The sequence below is a fragment of the Lepidothrix coronata genome, unplaced genomic scaffold, assembly GCF_001604755.1.
Source record: "Lepidothrix coronata isolate B3197 unplaced genomic scaffold, Lepidothrix_coronata-1.0 Scaffold55, whole genome shotgun sequence".
Taxonomy (NCBI): domain Eukaryota; kingdom Metazoa; phylum Chordata; class Aves; order Passeriformes; family Pipridae; genus Lepidothrix; species Lepidothrix coronata.
The window spans coordinates 2,969,434-2,984,137 of record NW_016690235.1 but is presented as its reverse complement, the minus strand read 5'-3'; the positions used below and the strand labels follow the sequence as shown (position 1 = coordinate 2,984,137).

Genomic DNA, 14,704 nt, shown 5'->3' with positions numbered 1-14,704 from the left:
GAAGCTAAAATTAAAACCTTATTTTGATTTCGTTAAAAGATATAGTCTCAAAAAAATTATTTCCTTTGCTTTCAGTGGGTAGAGCATTGAAGACTGACCTGTTTCTGGCTCAAGTAGTCCATCCCTCTGGCAACATCTGCTGCAAAATGCAGAAGTTGCTGAGAGGAAAGTGTAGATGCAGTACTGTTGGCAATAGCAAATGCTGGGTCTGTCTCTAGTACTCTGCTTTTCCGAAGGAAGTCCAGTAAATTTCCATGGGGGGCATATTCAATAGCCAGGTAAAGATATCCTAATGAAACATCAGATAGTGAGCATATCACAAATTAAAGGATGGTCAGTAATAGTCTGCCTTGAGTGAAAAAAGAAATAAACATAAAACAGACCAGAGGGGAAACACCAAACAGGCTAATTTCTAGAAGTAGGGGAGAATTTAGAGCTATTGATGAACATAAGTTCTGAAGGATAGCTTGTATATCCAAACACAAGTTTATTTGTCTTTTGAACAAATGTTGCAGACAGACCTGCTTATGAGCTAGTGTTTCTATGGCCTGTATGGACTGTACTATGGGGGATTTTAAAGTTCATGTATTCAAGAGTATCTTACCCCTATGTTCACAGGCTCCCAAAAGATTTATGATGTTGGGATGATGACCAAGTTTACAAAGAACTTCAAGTTCTCCAGCAAAATCCCTGTGATCATCTTTTGACGCATACTCTGAAAATCATATAAGCATGCATTTACGTTTTTCTTTGAACTGAATTTTTAACCATGTTGTTTTTTATTATGAGTACTCTGAGATGCCTGGGTCATTACTGCTTCAGCCCCAATAAAAGGAGAAAAACTCTAAGGTACATTAGTATTTACTGAAAAAAGTGAGATTTTTCAATCAAAGGAGAAATGTCAGAACCTAATGTCTGTAGCAGCAATCCGCGTCTTTAATATACCATGTCACTTCTCTTCTATTTGAGAATGTAAAATGTTGTAGCAGATCATATGAAAACGAGCTGCTTAAAAATCTTTCCATATCTCTGCTGCATGCAGACCTCGGCTCTTATTACATTAATCATCTTACTTAAGAGTGTCTCTTGATTTGCCTAGATAATGATCTAATGAATTACAATAAAATATGCACATTCTTGCAATATTGCATGTATTCTAGTTCTACCTGGAACGTAGCTGTCATGCCAATGAATAAGAAGAAAAGGAATGACTCTAATGGTGTGTGTACATATGGATGTGTAGAAACAGTTGTCTCTGAATGGCTACGGTAAAGCAAGATGAGCAAATGCTGTGCCCCAAGACTAGCTCTGTGCTTCACTCTATTAAATGCATCCCACTTTGCAGATGAACTCACATGAAGTTCATAATGAACTATGAATTGAAAAACACATGATAGTTAATGATATTAACCATTAAGGAGAAATAGAAACCAACTTGACCATGCAGAAATAAAGTCTGACAACTCTTGGCCTAGCAACAGCTGATACAACTTAACTAGCAACTTTGAATATTTATTTTGGCTTTAGAAGAGGGATATTAAGCATTTCATATGACAGAGAAACAATTGAAATAAACAGCTGAGAAAATTCTTAAGTTACAGAATTTCTGCTCTTTACTACCTTTCATCCTTTTTATTGCAGCATCCATGCGTAAGCCATCTTTCTTAATGCGTGCTTTCAGGACTTGCCCAAAGTTACCTTCCCCAATCACATCTTGAAATTTTATGTCATTCCACTCAAGAACTGGATATATAGTGGGATCTGGACTGTTTTTGGCTTTCCTGCTCAGAGTGAGAGTACCTGAGTTAAACTGTACAGCTGGTTCTTCCCTCTGCAACAGAGTTAAGCAAATGATATTAACTGTGATTTCTACTTCACTGAGCAATGCTCTGGTTACCTTTCCCAAATACCTGTGTGCTCACTCATATACACACACAGAGCCCAATCCATCTCTTACTTACACATAAGTGAGTACATTGGGCATTTACACCTACTTTAGACACAAACTTGAACAAGCAGTTCTGCCTAGATCCACAAAATTATTCAGACTCATAATTTTTGTGTAAGTACCTTTATAGACCTAGGTCACCTGACCAAATTTATAATCATCTTGGAGGTGAAGGACATGGGCAAAAATAAAGTGAAAAACTGATTTAAAACCAATTTTAAGTCTCAGGTTTGAGATTTATCTCATATTAGGCTTCATTAAATTCTGTTGGTTAAGCTCAGTAGGAAGGGTGAGGCAAGAAGTAGAAAGGAAATAAAAAGAGAGAGGAAATTATCTTCTCCATAAGGAGGCGACATCTCCATCTCCAAGAGACATCTTCTCTTCAGTTACACATTCTCATTAAATACTTCTGTGCGAAAAGTTTCAGGACAAGGAGCCAAAGCTATTCTGTGTGGCCTGGGGTCTGATCATCTGTTTGGATGAACCCCTGGCTCCCTGTTCATGAAACAACCTTTTCAAATACCTATGAAGGAGCTCTTTGGCCCGGTTTCATTTTGCTTCACAGGTTCCCCTCTGAAGTGAGGGAAAAGCACTGGAAAGCAGAGTGATAAGGAGACTACAGCAGGATACAAATATATACATGTGTATAAAGAAAGAGATATCTCCATGTAATGTTAACAACCTTAAGCAATTTCCTCCCAGCCAGAACTATGATGTCACCGTTGACTGGTCCTGCTTTGCTGTCCTCAGATTGAAAATGGACCAGCACTCACCAGCAGTTGCTGATGCTCAAAAGCAACTCTAAATATATGGTAGTTTTCAAAAGCAGGTATGAACAGGCTCCTCCATTCTGTTTGACTTGGTACTTGACATACACAGATGTGACAAGGCAGAAAAGGGAGCAAGGGAAATGATGTGCAACTTTTTTCAAGGCAACTTTTCTACCTCATAGCCTATAACTGTGATTCCTTTAGCTCTGGGGTCACTAGCAGAAAAGTTTTACAACAACAGTGCTAATTACACACATGAAGAGAAGACAGTACTTGGGAAGGAAATTTTTCAGGAAAAAGAAATCCGAAAAAAAAAAGGGGGAAAATATGAGCTAAAGTTAATAAGCAAATTGACACAGGAAAACTGGAAACCCACCACCACATTTTGGAAAGCCTGAGCCATTCGACGCTGGAAGTTGGCTCTCTTTAACTGCAACATGATGAGAAAGGCCAGGAGAATTGTTACACAGGTCATCCCTGCAGAGCCAAGGATAGCAATGAGCAGCATTTTGCCTCCTTTTGATTCATAGGGCGCTGTTGAGAAAGCACATAAGGAGTTCATCATTGTTCTGAATTTAGCTATACATTAGCAATGTATAGCTAAACACTCCTGCCTTGTAAACTGTTTAAAGACATAAGGAGGCATCTCTTTGTTTTGCAAAAATGTCCCATACATTGCATGCTCACTGAGTTCTGTGTGTATGAGCACCTGCAGATTCTGTTGCATTCTGTCAGAGCAGAGTTGAGGTCACATTCAGTGATCTAATAGACCTATTATATGACGATCCTTTAATTTATGAGCTGTTGGGCCCTTTCTAGTGGATCCACACAAATTGTGGATGTTGTCACTTCACCAATGCCATGCAGTGAACTAAGAATTGAATTTCAGTGGTGCTGTGTTGTATGTCAAAGTTAAGAGCAAAAGAAAACTAAAATTAAAAAATTAATATTATGACCCTGTCTTAGCTAACTAGTTTATACCACCAGACCTGGTTTGTGCAAGTCCAGCATGGTGGATTAACTAACCTTTAGTTTCTGGAAGAGTCTTCAGTTCAAACGATGTGTTTGGGTTGCTCAAGCCAATGTTGTTTTGAGCATTAACCTGAACTTGGTACACAGTGTTTGGCTCAAGGCCCTTGAGGTGATACTGAGTAATGCTGGTGTTCTTTATGATAATATCGATGTGGTTGTACTCAGCCTTGCCATAAATTTTGTAGCTGATGATGATGGAGGAGATGGAGTGACCCTCAGCAGCTGTCCAAGAGATGACTGAGGATGTGTCTGTGGTGTTAGAAAATCTGATGTTGTATGGTGCAGGAGGGATTCCTGAGAACAAACACAAACACAGAGAACATTGGAGTATACATCCATCTCTTTCTCCTTCTCACAGAGAGCAAAACACTTTCCTCAGCGCTTTTGCTGTGCTAAACAGAAGCAGAATTTTGTTGGTGAGTTATGGTAACTGAATGCAAGTTTTATGAACTTGATGTGCTGCCACTCTTGTTGTAATACTCCATACTTCCAGCAGAGGTTGGAGTGGCCTTTGGTATAATGTCTTTGGATGAAGATATACATTATCTGGTCTGTATGCAAGCACACCAAAATTGCTTTCAGATTAATGCAGAAAGGGTTAATTTCTCTCTATACTGAATCATCATTCCCTTGTAATTCCCATGTCCCATACTTTCACTGCTTTAAGAAGTACTTACCTGTCAGGATACAGCCAGCTAGAAAGAAGGAAAATCAGTACCAACATTTCCAAATATTTAATCAGAAAACCACCAGCAGGGGTGAGTGCTACACTTGTGGACACAGCCATGGCTGCTGAGCTAAGTACCTTCTCATGGAAAACAGTAACCTTATGCTTTTCTTACTGCAGTTTGGCGTCAGAGCTCAGGAAACTGGAGTGTCCCATGACAGCCATTGATACTTCTGTTAACACATGTAGGATCTCAGTGAGGGCATCCTCACGTGACTTGTAAGGAGCACATCTTTCCAGCGTGTGGTATGGGCAGTGGCACCCATCAGCCATTCAGATGGACAGCTGTTCAGATGGTACTTCATGCAGATAGGGCATTTGTTGTGGCGTTATGAAAGCACACTGCTCTCAATCAGGGAATTCAAGGGTGGTCTTCAGTGTAGCACACTTAACTACTCTTTGCTCACAGAGGTTTTACCTTGCATTGCATCTTCTCTTCTTTAAGTGGTGACTATTTCTGTATTGTCATAGCTGAATTGAGTAGTAAAAGAGCTTGGAGTAGTGAACTCTCATGGCCCATCATTCTGAGGAGTTAAAAATGCTATGTGTGTCAGAAGCATGAGTTGCAGTGGAATGAAGATGTGGATTCTCATGCCTTTTTTTTTTTTTCCATTAAAAAAAAATCATTATTAGTTCCTGATAATTTCCAAAAGAAGAATTTCTTTGGACACTGAACTTCCAAAATAATAGCAATAACAACCACAAGTGATCGTCAGGAACTAAGTGTTACCAAGGCAAAGGATTATATTTAACATAGTCATCAAGTGACAATCAGTCTGATCACTGGGGGAAAGATGAAGAATTAAACAGAAGGATGTGAATCAGCACTTACTGTCACTGAAAGTCCATGCATACAGATAGTTGCTCCATTCTCCTTGGGACCTGGTGTTCACCCGTACCCTGCACATGTATTGCTGTCTAGGCTCAAGATCTTTAATGATCAGGGTGGACATATTTCCTGGCACTTGAGTAATAACACTGCTCTCGTCACCGTTGTCATTCACGCTCTTCCTTTCCACTTCAACACGAATGTCCTCCTCTGTCCTCAGTGTTAAAGGATGCCATGACAAATTCAGTGATGTCATACTTTTTGGAAAGAGAGTGAGACCTTCTGGTGGAGGAAGACCTTGGAAAAGCCACAGTGAAACAGGGAACAACATTTCATGTCTGGTATGTAAGCTAAAATAGGAGTACCAGTTATTCCCAACCTCTTGCCCTAACTTGGGGTGACATAGGGTAATTCAGACACCCCACACAATTTGGCAGAAGTTACATCTAAGAGATGTTGATAGTCCCACAGTATCTTATCAATAGCTGTTGTGCCAACAAAAGCTTATCTTCAGTGAGCTGGTGTTGCAGATGCACTATTTAGATGTGAGAAACCAACTGTGTTGTTGTCTTGTTAGATAGCTCCTGGTGCAATCCTCATTTATTTTGTATGTCTGTATTCAGATTGGGATCTATCCTTAGTTGACTAAAATCTTTCCCGCTTTTTCAAACTTCTTCATTTTTAAAGCAAATTTATCTAACACTAAGAGGGAAAACTGCAGAAGAAGTGATTTGTACCTCCAACTCTGCTGCCTAGCCAGACAAAATATATAAATTTTCCATTCCCAAATTCCTCATCTATAAATCAGGGAAAATAATAGATGCCTTTTTGTGGTTTTCTTCACCTCAGTTTTTTGGCTTTGGTTTTCCCTTACTTTTTTTTTTTTTTTAATCCCTGTGCCTGAGGTTATTTTGAAGGACTCTACTTCAGGTCCAGCCTTCTGTACTTAAATGAAAGTGCTCTGGCAGAGATCAGGGGACAGACCACAGATAACAGCCGGAACACCCCATTTGTGAAAACCCAAGATGTGACTTACCAAGTGCAGCGGTTGTGAAGCTAGCCTGTGGTCCAGGATGGCCTTCCCCACCTTCCCCTTGTCGACTCAGCTGAACACAGAACTGATATTCTGTTTTGGGTTCCAGATTGTCCAGTCTTTTAGTTGCGCCTTTTACTGACAACAAAAATCAAAAGAAAGTAAAGCCGTGGCCCATGCTGAAATATGTTAAGAAAGTAAAGGTTTGGAAATATAAGATAAAATACTCGGGCTCGTTTTTTTGTTGCTTTTCCTGATTCACTAAGATAAACTATTTAGAAGTATGAAATAAATATTTTTAAATTGAGCTCCAACCCGCACTTGTTCATCTGCCCTTCTTTCAGGACAAAACAATACTTGTTGCTTAGGCAGTGTGCACTGTGTATGCAGATCTTTCGTTATACTGAATTAGTAACAGTAGTTGTTTACTTGTTAAAGTTCCTGCAATGTTTTGTCTAGTATTTTAAGCCATGCATAAAATGTTTAAGCATAGCTGGAAGAGGTCATCTAACTCATAAGCAGACTTCATTCTGCCCGTACAATTCCTGACAAATATTTTGGTAAGTTATTTATCTCACCAGGGGCACAATTGATATGAAGCAAGATGGTAGATGCTCCAAGACATCTCCACACTGCTCACTACTTTTGAAAACCTGTTGCTTACATAGGATTTTTTAACAGCTGGGTGGAGCAGTAAGTGCAGTTAATCATAGGGAAGGAGGGGAAAACCTTTGGTTCCTGTAAACTGAATATACACTTTTGACCACTGTTGGTGTGCCACATTCACATGGACATTATGTTTAGTGTTAAACAGAGTCACACATCCAGTCATAAAAGAATCAACTGCTATGCACTAAAGAGTCTTTTCAGTCTAATCAAGAAAAGACACCACGTGGTGTTTCAGTTCTCAGCTGAAATTTCCGTTTAAAGAAATTAAAGAACGCCATCTTACCTTCCACAGACATCCAGGACTGATAACGTTTTGCTGGTTTGTAAAGAAGTTTTGTTGACACAACAGGTCCATCTCCAAGATGTAACTCAGCATTGATATTAATGATGAGAAAATTATGTCCACTGTCTGTCAGTCTCGGGGGATACTGTGGCACAGGAGGAACTGAACAAGAATGCAAGTATTAAACCAGCCTTTTAGCTCCCTCTACCAGTAAGACTCTGGTATATCCTAAATCTGCAGGGAAATGGGAGATGTTCTTCAAAACTCTCATGAAGTAGATACGGCTTTACGCCCTAAAGCTGACAGTTTAGATATTTAAAAAAAAAAAGTGGGTATTCTTATAAACCTTACCATCACAATTATTTTTTCAATAGACATAATTAATATGTTGCTTATAGAGAGTTTCTGTTCATATTCTGACTGTAGACATTTATTCAGACCTTATCCCGCAGTGAAGAGAACAGAAGGCTCTGCCAGGTGTAAACCTGTGCTTAAAATTAGAGAGACAAAGAGTCTTGAAGAGATTCTTGCTTTTACCTTTGACTGTAACTTGAAATGGTTTCTCTGCCATTCCTGCTACTGTCTGCACACTGCAAACCCAGGTTCCTGTATCACGGGGTTGGATTCGATTAATTGTAAACATGGCTTCAGAGCGATTACTGGTGGAAATTCGGGCGGGCTGAAATGACAAAACATGTACAGGGCATAAAAAATGTGAGCATTTTGGAATATTCCAATGATACTTTCTCACAATTAAGAAACTCATCTTGAGTTTAGTGATATCGATAAAAAGCATCTGAAATGGCCAATTCCATAAGTTTCATATGGGCATTCATGGGGTACCTCAGGATATCAAATTTTCACATTATGCTTGAAAACATCAGTGTTCATTAACTACAGATAAAGTCAATATAAACAGCAGAAATAAGAGAAAGCAATTAATCAGGAACCTACCCTTAGGACGGTTCCATCTTGCTTCAAAAGTTTGAATTCTTCAGATTTAGGAAGTGGCTTCCCAGTTGCTATACAAAATGGCTTGAACTCAGCACCAGAATTGAGCTCTACGGGATCTAGTAAGTTTTCTATCTGGGGTGAAAGATCTGCTGAACCTACAGAAGATATATGGTACTATGTCACCATTCAGAGAGAACTTTAGGGAAAAAGGACCAGAACAGGTTTAGGTGTACAATAAGCACAGGCAGTTGTGTGTGACTGGTTCTGCTTTCCCTTGTGTGGGCATATGCAAGAATCAGACTTACCGTAGTCAGCATTTTTACATCATAAATATGAGAAGGAACAAGGCCTCTTCTTTCTTTTCCCCACCCCTCTTCTCTCTTTCTCACTGACATTCAAAGCACAGGCAGCCTAGCCATGGCACAATATTGCACACGTATTCTGAATGTACAGTATCTACTTGCTTTCCATTTTGTCTGTTTATAAAAAAACCCTGGATGTACAGCTTCTGTCAGTGATTGATGTTAAGGTCAGTGTCAAATCCTATGGAGTAAAGATTGAAAATCTACCCCTAATGAAAGCAAAATCAGATTAATTGATAGCATATCATCCTGATAAATGCAACATATAGGTCAGAGGCTTAAAACACTGTATTGCAGTGAGGTTGTACAGAACTGTCTGGGCCCCTGGGCAGACCGAGGATACCAGCCTGGAGTGGTAATCCTCTACCAGCATTAGGATCTGTTTCAGTTACACTGGAAAAGCCATTTACTACCGTGTTACCTTGCTTTACCTTCTTTTTCACATTGCAGACCATGCCATCCGAAGGAGCAGATGCAGCCCTTAAATCTGTCGCATGTCCCTCGATTGTGACAATTGCATTTAAGTTTGCAATCCGACCCATAAAAACCAGGTTTGCATTCTGCAAGTACAAATGTTCCAGTTAGTGCAAAGGTACTAGAAAATGTCTTCCACTAGTTTTCGGTCTCATGATTGAAACTTGACTCGTAAAATCACGACTGTAAAAAATCCTACCTATTACCTAAAATCCTGTTAGTTCCCTTCTGTATTTCCTATGTCCAGAACACCTCTTTTTTTTTCTTTTATTTTACTATACCTTTATCACACTCCAGTCCCATCCATCCTGTGGCACAAGAACAACCATATGGATCCGGTAGACAGAACATATAGTTTCTGCAGCCGTAATTTTCTTTACAACTCTCTTCACATGTTTTGCCAAACATGTTGGCTCCACAAGCTGTTAGAGGGAGAGAGTGAAAGTATAAGCCAACAGAACTGTCCATAAAAGAGCTAGTGCTTCTAATGATACAGCTTTAGACAAGAGAAAAGTTGAATTTAAATAAAAAATATCACTTTGACCATTCAGATACCATATATATTAACAACCATAGCAACTTAAGCCACAACTGTTCTAAAGGTAAATACTGGCAGCAGAAACAAACATAACTCTCTCACTGTGAGGATCTATCAGCCAAATACCCCTTGCTTTGGATAGGAGGTGACACAGCTGCAGCAATAAACCCTCTTTATAAGCCCTTTTAATGTAAAATAGACAAAGAGTGCCATGAAAACCAAATATTTTTCTTAGAGGTCAGCACATAGGAAGCTGCTGATCTCAAGGTTTTGCTTTTATGACAAGAGCAGTGCTACCCTGGAGTGGTTTGGGTGTCAGCTATTTCAATAGCTTAGCTCTAGTATTTGCAGCATTGAAATTCAGTCAAATATAAGGATATGTATTTAGTAATGAATGCAAAAGTTGCTTGGAGAGGTCAAAGCAATGTGATGCCTACTCTAATTCTTCCAGAATCCAAACTTGTTGTCACAGACACAGATATGCAGAAACAGACATATCCCATTGTCGATATGCACCTACGGAGACCAAGCACCCTGTGAGCACATTAGCAGCTTCTTCAGGAGCAGCCAGGGAATCTCTAACCTATTTCCCAGTGCCAGTGTATCCTTAAGATCTCCTATTCTGCCACGCATTTAGCAGTCAGTCAGTAGCACTGAGCATACTCATTTCAAGAGAATCACAGGACAGCCCCAGCTGGAAGTGACCGCAGAAGATCATGTGCTCCAGCCTTTTGTGAGACAAGGAGCCTACAGCCTAGAAGATATTGTCTAACATGTCGTCATATTGATCAAGAAGTGTTGGAAATATTAATCTTCCCTAGCAAAATAATCTCTAATAAAAGAAGAGAGGGAGAAATTAAATCACAACCACAACAGCAGGGTTCATCTCACCCAACTCTGTCCTGTCTCCAGCACCAGCTGTAAATACTACAGCTTTAAAGAGTAAAACAAGGCTACTCCACATGATGCTTCCCTCAATAATATGCCAACTCCCGTTACTCAGAACAAATCAATAAGCAACCTCTGAAAGCATTATTTACTTACCTTTCTCACATGTTTTTCCCATAAAACCTGGAGGACAGATGCATTCCCCAGTATCTTCATGACAAATGCCGTTGTTCGTGCAGGAAGGACAATGGGAGCTACAGGAAGGGCCCCATTTCTGAGCTTCACATCCTTTTTTTGGAAAAATATGACATATTTGTTGTCTTCTTAGTAATCCATCAAGTTGTAAAATTATTTTTAAGACAAACAGTAAAATATGTAAAATTACAATCCATATAGAACCCCCATCCCCCAGCCAACTGGACCACTTTAATTACTAAATTGGGAGTAACTTCAAAATTCAAATTTGGGGTGCTACATTAATTCATTTGCAACTCCTAGAAGTATCCTGTGGATGTTATGTTACCATCATAAACATTTTCTCTATACTGTGAGATATTTGAACAGCTCTTTATTTTTTCATATAAATTTTATATTTCTATCCAAGTTAATAGAATATAGTTTTCTTTATATCTGATGAAAATGGACACAGCAGCATGAGCCTCAAGACATTTAGAATACTTAATGGAAAATATCCAAACTCGTCTTTTCATCCACTAGGAAATGAACCTTAAGAGCTAACTAAAGCTAGGATAGTTTGTGAAGAAGATGATAAATCTTAAAATAAATAAGGTTTAAATATAGCCCACCATAGAGAACAGGGAGACACAGTGGAGAATGACAGCCTTCATTCATACTTACTTGATGTTTAAAAAGCTGAGATGCTGAAAAAAGAGCTAGCTCTCCTGGAAATAGCTAAGATGAATTGAACTTAAATATGACTTTTTATTTTTCTCTCTGTATAAATCAATATCAGCTTCTACCAAAGATCCATGGGAAGAAATTTCTTCTGACATAATCTGGTGGCAGTGTATGCTAGGAAAGATTTTAGCCCTTATTTGGGCACAATATTTCATTTCAGGTTCGTGACGACTTTAAAAAAATAATCAACAGCACATATTAATGGAACTTACGTCTTACAATAAGCCTTGTGTAAGCAGTAGTAAAGAGGTTTCCTCCTATATATCTGGCAGAGTAAACCCCTGCATCGTGTGGTTGAACTTGAGGATAGGATACTTCCAGCTCCCCTGGCACTTCATGCCTGGGCACAGAGTGGATGAAGGAACCTGGAAAAGGAGCACACAGATACCACAGACAGAAGTCATTCACTCTCTACATGCAGAAGTCAGTTTGCATTGGTTACTGAAGAGGGACACCTGGGATGGGCTGAGCAGCAGAATAAAATTATTAGTTATGAATTTTCTGGCAGCTCTTTAGCTATCTTAGTTTTTCATAATTGAGAGGTGTGAGTAAAGAAGCAGCTAGATCTTGAGGAGATTTAGTATATGAAATGGATGAACAACTTCACATTCAGCATTGCTAAGAGTCTAGTGGTTAAAATGTTCATTTGGTTTCTTGGTCTTTTCTGAAGTGAGGGGTAATGATCCATAAGGAGTTTAGGGTAGGTGGAGTTCAATAGCAAATGCCAGCCAGGTCCAATTTAGTCTGAGCAGCACAAAGACTTACTGAGGAGACCAAAACAGAAAGAACTGAGCACAGCTTTATCTTTTCTTCCCAGATTTAACATGTTTCTCTCTCTTCTATGTTGTTTTGTTGTTTTGTTGGTTTTTTTTTCACCAAAGGGCTTATCTGTGTTATTCTGTAGTTGCTGCAGTTGGTCATAAATGTTTGCTAAGTAAGGCAATAGCATTTCGTCTCTCCCATCCTTCTGGGTGGAAATAATAACAACATTTGAACATTGATTACTGTCAAAGAGAAGCTGCATCCATTGAACTTCAGGACCTCTGGGAGTCCTTCCACTCCAGGCTGTTAAAGCAAAGCTGCTGCTGTCAGCTAATGCCAGGTCCAGCCGGTTCTCACTAAAATATATGTGCATGTGCTCATACATGCTCTACAAATAGAGCCAACCACCAGCAAAGCCACAGAGCAGAACTGTGACTTAATGGGCACTGCACGTCCATATGGGACTCACTAAAATGGCTTGGGTTGGAAGGAACCATACGGATCATCTAGTTTCAAACCCCCTGCCATGGGCAGGGACACCTTTCCCTGGATCAGGTTCCAGTGACTTACTACACTCACATACAGGAATTTCTTTCTAGTATCTGATATAAACCCATCCTCTTTCAGATTAAAGCCATTCCCCCTTGTCCTGCCACTACATGCTCTTGTCAAAAGTGCCTCTCCAGCTTTCCTTCAACCCCTTTTAGGTACTGTAAGGCCACAATAAGGTCTCCATGGGGACTTTTCTTCTCCAGGCTGCATAACCCCAACTTTCTCACATTAACAGCCCTGACAGACAGCCTGATCCTGTTCTGACTTGCCAGCTAGAACGGCTGAATGACCATTAAACAGATGGTATGCTCACAAATGTCCTTACCTTCTACATCCCCTTACAGTTACACTGAAAATGTAACATTTTTTTCATTTTTTTTCACCTTTCTGAAATAATTTAAAAGGTAAACAGCATCAAGCAGGACCTTTACTGTCTGTGATCATGAATATTATCATACTAGCAATCTGACTATAGCCAAATTTCAGACAGCCAAAAACATGAAACTTTGCTGGGGGATCATTACCAAAACAGCCGAAAGAGTGTGGGTCATTTCAGTCCATGACAACACATGACAACAGTTTTCCAAGAAAACAGGGCCAAATTAAGAGAACAAAAGATGGAATGGATTTGTTTTGAAACTGTGAGGCTTTTTCTGGATATCTTTTGACTTACAAGCTGCGTAACAAACTTGACAGCAAAGCATTAAGAGAAGTGTATGCTCACAGTCTGTTAGCAAGGCTCAATTTTTTATGGCTTGTTTTCCAAGATGACACATGTTAGGCTGATGTCTCAAAGAAATGCTGTTTAGAAGAACAATTTCATCATCTAGACAGCCATTGTGAGGCCCTGTAAGGGGGAAGTGGTACTTTAAATTACTTAAATGAAAGACTGCAACAGCTACATATGGCAGGAGACGTATTTTGTCTTCTTTGCCAGCTGCTGTATCAGGAATTCTCAGGCATATTGTTTCAACAGCATCTCAGGTGAAAAACTTGACCTACTTTCCAGAGTCAGTTTGGGACTTTTTGCCAAATTTCCAGATGGAATCCCAGCTAAGGGAGCACCATGACGTAAACACTCCTGCTCCAACATCTCATCTGGCTCTTGTATGAGAGAATGCTGACAGGAAATAACAAAATTTCCTAGAGACCCTGAAATGACAAGTGATGGCAAACTTTCCCCACTGTGCCTGGCAAAGCTGAATCTCTGAAGAGCAAAGAAGGAGGTATTTATGAAACTCTACTTTGCATATTGCCTTTTTAAAAGACACTTTTTGTTTATTTTTGTCTTCCAGACTGTAGAAAAGTGCTCCAGGTAATCAGTAACTGAGGTTGAGGCTAACCCACTGCACCATTCTTTTAGTGTGTGTCAACACTTCCTTACTTCACCCTATTGTATTTACTCCCTGTTTCCTGGTGGCTTACTGTATGCTAAACTATCAGGTAAACATGTTGTGCTTTCCACAACTATAATTTGTTGGGGTCTAACATTCTAATTAAATATGAAGGCACAGGGAGTTTTAGTGACCTATATATTCCTATATTTCTATAGGAGGTAGATAGCAAAGAGCACACGTTTCCAAGTGTCAAGCAGGAGCAACACACAGCTGAACAGTGAATTACACGTGATTTAGGTCCCATGCTATACAGAAAAGTTGGTGTTATGAAAGCTGCAATCTGACTAATTCTTGTAGTTGAATGAAGTAAGGACAAAATTTTGTTTACAGTTTTTTCTTTCTAATAGCAGACTACTAGTGATTAATTTCTCAGCCTGAAGAGTATCGTAGAAGAAAAATGACCTCAAAAAGCCATTTGAGGAACAAAACGTATGACTTGAAAAGCAGTAGAAGTGCAAAGAAAGACACACAGGCTTCACAGTGGCACAGTAAAAACAAAAAAAAAAAAAAAACCCCCAAAAAAAAAAAAAAACAAAAAAAAAAAAAAAACCCCCAAAAAAAAAAAAAA

The 14,704-nt window shown here is 39.3% G+C and overlaps 1 protein-coding gene across 1 annotated transcript in view; it reads right to left on the bottom strand.

The window, feature by feature from the left end:
• Positions 1–14,704, bottom strand: part of TEK (TEK receptor tyrosine kinase) — a 37,178-nt gene that overhangs the window by 5,658 nt on the left and 16,816 nt on the right. The window contains exons 4-17 of the mRNA XM_017816463.1: positions 11,638–11,790; positions 10,664–10,795; positions 9,363–9,503; positions 9,039–9,167; positions 8,246–8,400; positions 7,829–7,970; positions 7,292–7,453; positions 6,343–6,477; positions 5,310–5,603; positions 3,745–4,044; positions 3,095–3,252; positions 1,621–1,831; positions 605–715; positions 99–289 (exon numbers count right to left, since the gene is read on the bottom strand). Of these exons, the coding sequence (XP_017671952.1) occupies positions 99–289; positions 605–715; positions 1,621–1,831; positions 3,095–3,252; positions 3,745–4,044; positions 5,310–5,603; positions 6,343–6,477; positions 7,292–7,453; positions 7,829–7,970; positions 8,246–8,400; positions 9,039–9,167; positions 9,363–9,503; positions 10,664–10,795; positions 11,638–11,790 (2,414 nt within the window). The remainder of the gene's footprint in view (positions 1–98; positions 290–604; positions 716–1,620; positions 1,832–3,094; positions 3,253–3,744; positions 4,045–5,309; positions 5,604–6,342; positions 6,478–7,291; positions 7,454–7,828; positions 7,971–8,245; positions 8,401–9,038; positions 9,168–9,362; positions 9,504–10,663; positions 10,796–11,637; positions 11,791–14,704) is intronic.